The 7535-nt window shown below is 39.8% G+C and overlaps 1 protein-coding gene across 2 annotated transcripts in view; it reads left to right on the top strand.

Annotated features, from left to right (window-relative positions):
* The window catches only part of CABCOCO1 (ciliary associated calcium binding coiled-coil 1), a 72931-nt gene that overhangs the window by 51888 nt on the left and 13508 nt on the right, over window positions 1-7535 (top strand). For both annotated transcript variants that reach the window (XM_035138101.3, XM_060274951.2), the window contains exons 6-7: window positions 4086-4208; window positions 5774-5908. In XM_035138101.3, coding sequence (XP_034993992.2) covers window positions 4086-4208; window positions 5774-5908 — 258 coding nt within the window. The remainder of the gene's footprint in view (window positions 1-4085; window positions 4209-5773; window positions 5909-7535) is intronic.

Below are 7535 nucleotides of genomic sequence, written 5' to 3' on the forward strand. Positions count from 1 at the left end.
GTTCAATTCAGGGAATAACATGCTTCCTGTCTACAGAACAAGAGCAGATTTTAATATTATATAAACAACTCCTTTGTAACCTATTAGTCATAGCACTTTACTCTTCAGTTAAACAAGCACAGGCACGTCTAATGTGTGCTCTTTTTATTCTCCAAACCTGAATTGCACAGCTAAAGATGAGATTATTGAGTGAGCTTTGGAAAAGCCTTCCTTAACTTAGCTAAGTGATTCAGTTTACAAGCTTGCCTGTGTCAGTTCTGAGAAATGAGACATGTTTGGATATGCCTATGGTATGTTTGTGCCCTATACGTGGTAGAGAATTTTGCAGACATGGCAAGCAAAAAAAGAAAGTAAAGAGGAATAGAAATTCAGTGTGATTCCAGTTTGGTCCAAACTCTAAGACAAAGATATAACTCCTAAAATGTGATTAAATATTTGGAGAGGCATGGCTCAATTTTATCACTACGGTTCTAATGTCATCCCTGTTGTTTGAACATTTGATTAATAACGTGTTCACAATATGGATGTAAACATGGGTGGGGGAATTGAGAAGAGATGGATGAGGGGAGCTTGTGCCACAAATATCCACTCTTTTTTATGAAAAATTAAGCAGTATTAGATGGTAGATTCTAATTTTCTGCAAGCATATTAGTAAAACATTCTGTCCTTGCTCTCGCTCCTCATTTCCAGTTATTGCTCAAGTAGAATAGGTAGCTTTTCCTTCTTCTGTAAAGAAAAATGCTGCTGGGGTTTCCTGCGGTTGGAATTAACTGTCACAAATAAATAGATGATTTTCATCTCTGTAATATTACATAAGCAGGCATTCTGTGCTGTGGCTAATGCTATGGAGCCATTTGTATGATATTAAATGTTTTTCCACCATTCCGCTCTCCATTTATACTTCAGTAACTGTAGCATCATGTATAGATAAATGGTGCAATAATTTTCATTTTAAGAGAACTTAAGTAACATAACATCTGGGGGGACATGGAATTTTATACTGGTAGATTGCACAATGTTAATTTTGCAATAACTACCACATCTGCGCAACTCATTCCTTAGGCCTTCTCAGCAACCCCTTTCCATTTGTTCTCCAGAATATTTGTTATTATTTATGCCTTTTTAATGTTGCCATCTTGCACACTTTTGTTTTTGTTTTTAAAGCAAATCTGCTGGACGTCAACCACAAACAGCATATGGCAAACACATGGTGGGAAATGGATCTGTTGTACCACTTCCTATTCCCACCCCCCATTAAAATTGAAAGCATATTTGGAGGCACTTTTAGACTGAAAGGCTGCACGCTAAAGAACCCACTTTAGGCACACGCCAGGGTTCTCAGCAGCAACTTGACTGCTGTTCTGCTTTGGAAGTTTATTCAGAAGTTTCCCCATATTTCAGGGGCAGGTTGACAGGTACATGGCGAGGGAGGGCACTTCTAGAAAAGGTGGGTTGCACACACAGCGTTCTTCATGCAGTTTTCACAGCCTACCTATGGACCTCAAGGTAACAGGTGGGTAATAAATTGAGATGGTGATGATGAGAAACACACTTGTTTGATGGACTTTCCTTCAAACCAGCTTCCATCTAGTTAGAAAACAGAAGCCTCAACTAAGCAGAGGTGTGCACATTTCAGGCAGCCGATGCGCATGCGCAGTTAACAGCCTGAGTGAATTTCAGCATGGGGAAACAAATCATGTTTGGGGCCTGCCCCCTCTCTGGTGCATATAGCAATACAAAAAAGTGACTTAGGCTGCAGGGGGCTATCTCACCATGTTTCAAGCCATAAATATGTACGTAGCCAGAGTGGTTCAAAATCCTTTTGCATCGCTGCAGCCAAACTGCTGAGGAGCTGACTTCGTAGAATGCCGATTCATTACAGGACATACAGTGCAGGGAAAAAAGTATTTGATCCCCTGCTGAATTTGCCAATTTGCCCTCTGACGAAGAAATGACCAGTCCATAGTTTTAATGGTAGGATTATTGTAGCAGTGAGAGACAGAATAACAACAGGAAAAACCCCAGAATACTTTTTTTCCCTGCGCTGTAGGTTTGCATAATCACTACTTTATTCTATTTAAACTTTTTTTTTGTAATTCAAAGATGACACGTTGCATAGGGAAGTGACAAACATTCTAAGAAAATGTAAATGTTTCGTAACTTAGGGAAAAAAAGAACAATCCGGTTTTTTAAAATTTAAATTCATTTGTGGACCTAATTCCCTTGAAGCCTGTAGAAGCAAAACGCCTTTATTCTACATTCTTAAGAAAGCTGTAAATTTTTTCTTGGAAAAATTGCAACTTTAAAAAGAGGATTATAGTGCTGACCTTGTCTCCTCTATTTTTAAATAGATTTTACTGCATAATCATTGGTAATCGTATACATGAGGTTTTGTTTAAAAGAAACACAAAGGCTTAATTGTATTTTTTAAAGGAAAGTATTGCATCAGAAGGATTCATTTAAATACATTTGGCTCTGGGCTCTCTTCACAATTCATTCATTCTGATTTTTCCCTGGACTTGTTAAGAATGCAAAATTTAGGAAGGACTGAGCCAAATAACGCTTTTTAGATCACTACATTCTGGCTTCAAAGCATAGTTCAGCTCAAAAACCTCTGTTACTAAAGAAAATACTTCATTTTAATTCTCTGTTTGCAATAGCATTTATAAAAAAAATAGCTATTGTCTAAATGTTAGGGCTATTGTGACTCACAAAAGCAGCTAGTTCTGGGATAATGTCAGTATAATTGGCTGTATGAAAGGGCGGCAGCAGCAGAGAAAATGCAGGGAGAGATTGCTAGAAAATTCTGAATTCAAATCAAGCCACTATAGGTATAGAGGCCCTGTAAAGATGTGTATACATGCAAACATCTTAATAGCTAAGGCTTGAATAATTTTGAAATTTTGAAGGGCTAGTAATGCATTTGTAGTGTGTCGTAATGGCATTCCGTAATATAGCTTGGGAGTCCCAACCCTTTTGATCCTAGGAGCATATCTGAAAACTTAAGAAACTGCCATGGGCACCACGAAATGCCCATTTCGCAAAAGAAAAATTGGGAGTGCTCAGAACCCCCTCCCTGCAAACAGCAGGCAAATCACTACACATACTCCCCAAACAAAACATAAGACAAAAAAAAGTAGGACAGTTGCACAAACACACCAAAAATGCAATCCCGCCCATCCAACAGTCTCAAACCCCCTAATATAAAAAAGAATTGGTGGGCTAGGAGCCTGAGGGCCCCAAAGCACCATATTGGGGACCCTAGTCTAGCCAGCTTTTTCCAACCCAACAGCAAGTGATTGGAAAGGCTGTTTTTTCACCCTTATAGCCTAAATCTTTCAGGTTTTCTTTTTTCCTTTTCCTTTTTCTAAATCTTCCTTCCGTGTATAGGAAAAGATTGTTGCCCACAAATCACTGGCCTGGCAATGAAAGAGCAACTATCTTGTGCTACAAGAGCAGCACAGTAGCAAAAAGGTTGTGTTGGTTTCTGTACTGCAGGGCCAGCAGTTTGGGCTTCAGCATCATCCTGCAGACCAGGAATTGAAAGCCACGCTTTTATAAATTAATAAAACTATGCCCTGATGAGGACAGTCCTTTTCTATAATGTATATACAGTATACTGTATATTAAATGGTAGTGATATCCATAATCACAGGTTCTTCTAGTGGTGTAATATTCCATGCTAAGTAATTGAACAGTGTATCTGAAGAAGTGTGCATGCACACGAAAGCTCATACCAAAATATAAACTTAGTTGGTCTTTAAGGTGCTACTGAATGAATTTTTTAATTTTGCTTCGACTCAGACCAACACGCTACCTGCCTGTAATTGAACAGAATTCAGCATCTGCTGACAGATGAATGCTTTTTCAGCTTTGAGGAGGACCCCTGGAAAAAAACATACGACTAGAAATTAAATGCAGATCCGGAAAGGATGACAGGAAACTGCCCAGTTCAGAATACTTGGGAGAGTAACAAAAAGTGGTTTTGGTTAACAGCCTAAAATGTGTTGAAAAACCCATAAGCATATTATGAACATTAAATACATCTTTGTTGTATAAGCTTCTTCGTTTTGTTTTCCAAACAGAATGTTGTAGAACTGGTCAAGCCCGCCAATAGCCCTTTCCCTGCTCCTTTGGAAGAAGGTTTGGCGTACGATATATATTCCAGATTTATAGCACAGACCCCAGGTGAAAAGGATGCAACTAAGGTAAAGGAGAATTTTCCTATTAAAACTATCTTGGTCAAGGAAATTATATGCTCCTTAATTATCCATCAGGGTGAGGAGTTTGGGAACTGCTGCCATAGAATTTTTGCTGGTCTTCTAACATAGAAGCATAGAATTATAGAATTGGAAGGACCTTGAGTTTCATATAGTCCAGGCATCCCCAAACTGCGGCCCTCCAGATGTTTTGGACTACAATTCCAATCATCTCTGACCACTGGTCCTGTTAGCTAGGGATCATGGGAGTTGTAGGCCAAAACATCTGGAGGGCCGCAGTTTGAGGATGCCTGATATAGTCCATCCTCCTGCAATGCAGGAATATGCAGCTGTCCCTTATGGGGATCAAACCTGCAACCTTGGTGTTACCAGCACCATGTTCTAATCAACTGAGCTATCCCCAAAATGCAAGGTGAGCTGGTGTGTTGCATATATTTTACTTCCTCTGCAGAAGTAGACATAATTAAATGCAGTTTATACGTACACCCACTTTAAGATGAGAATTTGTTTCCTCTGTTACAAAGGTCACCAACGTGGTTCCCATGGAAACCCAGCACCCACAGAGTCATTGTCGTTGTCGTCGTCCCCCCCCCCCCCGCTGAAATCAGACTTGGAAGTAGTATTTTGCTTTTGGGTTGTGTTTGTGGCACTCCTCTAAGAAAGCAGTACTGCAAATAAATCTGTTTTCATTTATGAAATGTTGGGCACTGAGTTTGTTGAGTTTGTGCGCACCATGATTTTGCAGGATGAGATCAAATGCTTTGCAGGGTCACCAATTTACAAGGACATGGCTAAGATCCTCACCTGGATACACGCTACCCAATCCCATAGTGCCAAGAGGCTTGTAAGAGCCCAGCAATCTGTAGAAACAAACAAAACAAAACAAAACCATGTCTTCCCATCTATTATAATATGCCACCATTGGTAAAGTTTTACGTTAGTTGTAGGAGGAGCTTAGGGTGCAAGATAGACCTAAGTTGTAAAACCAGGAAAACCTGGTTGCGACAAAAAGAGAAAAGTGAAGTAAAGGAGATCCTGACCAAAAAAATTTAAGGTGTTTAATAAGTTTGTGCACATTTTACCCTTGCGTAACTACTGTCCCTGGCATTTCCTGTCAAATTTAAGTGCATCTAATGTGTCTAGCTTCACACACCTCAACCACTTTCCCAACTGCACACATTTTTGCAGCTGCACATTTTGTGTCCAACTGCACACTAAAAAAACAAAACAAAAACTGGTAGCTAATAGAAAAGGTGGCCTGTGGTGGTGTCCATCACAATTTCTCTGGTTTGTAAATGCCCATGGGCCCAAAATAGCTGGTGACCTCTGCATCTACTATACCAGCTGGTAGCAAGGCACTTGCTAGCTTTGAGGCTCTGCTCTTCTGCCCAGTTTCTTAAGTAACGTGACAGCCTTCCGTCCACTGGCTAGGCCAAAACAACCTCCCAAGTTACCTCTTTTATGCCAATACTGTACAGCAATGCCACTTTTGCATATGGTGCCAAAACGAACACCTTTCATCTAAGATTTCCTTCTACCCTTCCTTCTGTTAGGAAATGGAGGGAGGCGTTCCTCTGGAAGAGGAGGCTGAAGCCGAAACCATTGTAGATCCTTTGACAGGTTACACCATCGAGGATGTTCAGATGGTACTGGGCCAGATCACCGGTGAAATGCTCAGCGGCATTCAGGTATTTCCGGAGGGGTGGCGATGGCACTCTCTTGCAGCAAAAGACAACAAAGGATCTTGTGACTTTTAAAAAGTTTCTTACTGCATAGAATTTTGTGGACTACAGTCCATTGGTTCGTGAAAACCTTATGCCATAATAAATGTGTTAGTCTTCAGGGTGCCACAAGATTCTTTGTTGCTTTTATTCTATATGCATGATGCATATAGAAATGTGCATTGATGCATGATCCTGCACACAGCTCATTATAGACTCAAGTACAATACAGTGGTAACTTGGTTCTCAAATTTAATCCGTTCCAAAACCAAAGCGTTCCAAAACCAAGGCGCGCTTTCCCATAGAAAGTAATGCAGAACGGATTCATCCATTTCAGACTTTTAAAAGCAACCCCTAAAACAGCAGTTTAACATGAATTTTACTATCTTACGAGACCATTGATCCATAAAATGAAAATGAAAGCAATAAACAGTAGCTGAACTGGGTTCCAGACAGTCACAAAAACAAAAAAGGAGCCACCAAAAACACAAAATAAATACCAAAAACAGACAGACCTCAGCATAACACTCAAATTGGAAGCGTAACACTCAAACTGGAGCATGTTTGACTTCCGGAAAAAGTTCGCAAACTGAAACACTTCTGGGTTTGCAGTGTTTGGGTTCCAAGTTGTTTGAAAACCAAGGTACCACTGTATCTAGAAATGAGAAAGTGTTTGATGACTTGCTCTCTCTTTTTTGTTCATATTATTTAGTCCCTGCCCATTGACCTTAGAATCATACTATTTCTGTAATCCAAGCAATGCCTAAATTATTTGGGATTGCTTCTGCACTCAAGCCCTTTTGGATTGCTGGGATGTTTCTTTTCCATAATTAGCTGGAAGCAGAATTAAATTAGAAGTCCTGTATTATGATCCTTGTATAACGCTTACACACACTGTTATACACTGTTTCAAGTGTATCTGAAGACGTGTGCATGCCATAGCTGCCAAGTTATCCCTTTTTTTAAGGGATTTTCCCTTATGCTGAATAGGCTTCCTCGCGAGAAAAGGGAAAACTTGGCAGCTATGGTGCATGCACACGAAAGCTCATACCAAAATAAAAACTTAGTTGGTCTTTAAGGTGCTACTGAAGGAATTTTTTTTATTTTGCTTACACACAAGTTAGCCACATTCATCAAAGGCACTTTCTAACATTAGTTAAAGGTTTGTCTGCAGGGTTTGGCCATTTCATTGTTTCATGCTGATGGCTTCTGGGGATTAGCCTCTTAATTGCTCTAATATCAGTTCCTGTTCATGCCATAGGCAGAGTTTTAGCGATTTGTTGACCTGCATTTTTGAAAAAAAAAACAATAATGCCATTTTACTATTAAACATGAAAAGAAAAAATTAACATGAGAAACTCAGTAATTAAAGCCTTCAGATATACTCTGCATGGAAACAGAAACTGAAAATGGAGCAATTAAAGATAGGCATTTCCCAGGGCCATTAAGAGCCTGTTAATCACTAATCCCTAGCTGGATCAACAGGAAGTGACACAACAGGCAGGTCTTACAAACTTGAAACCTTTAATTAAAGGCACAGGAACTCAGGAAAGCTGGAATAGTGCTTTGTCTGTCCCCAGTGGGCAGGCTGGTG

The sequence above is a fragment of the Zootoca vivipara genome, chromosome 5 (assembly GCF_965207765.1).
Source record: "Zootoca vivipara chromosome 5, rZooViv2.hap1.1, whole genome shotgun sequence".
NCBI lineage: Eukaryota > Metazoa > Chordata > Lepidosauria > Squamata > Lacertidae > Zootoca > Zootoca vivipara.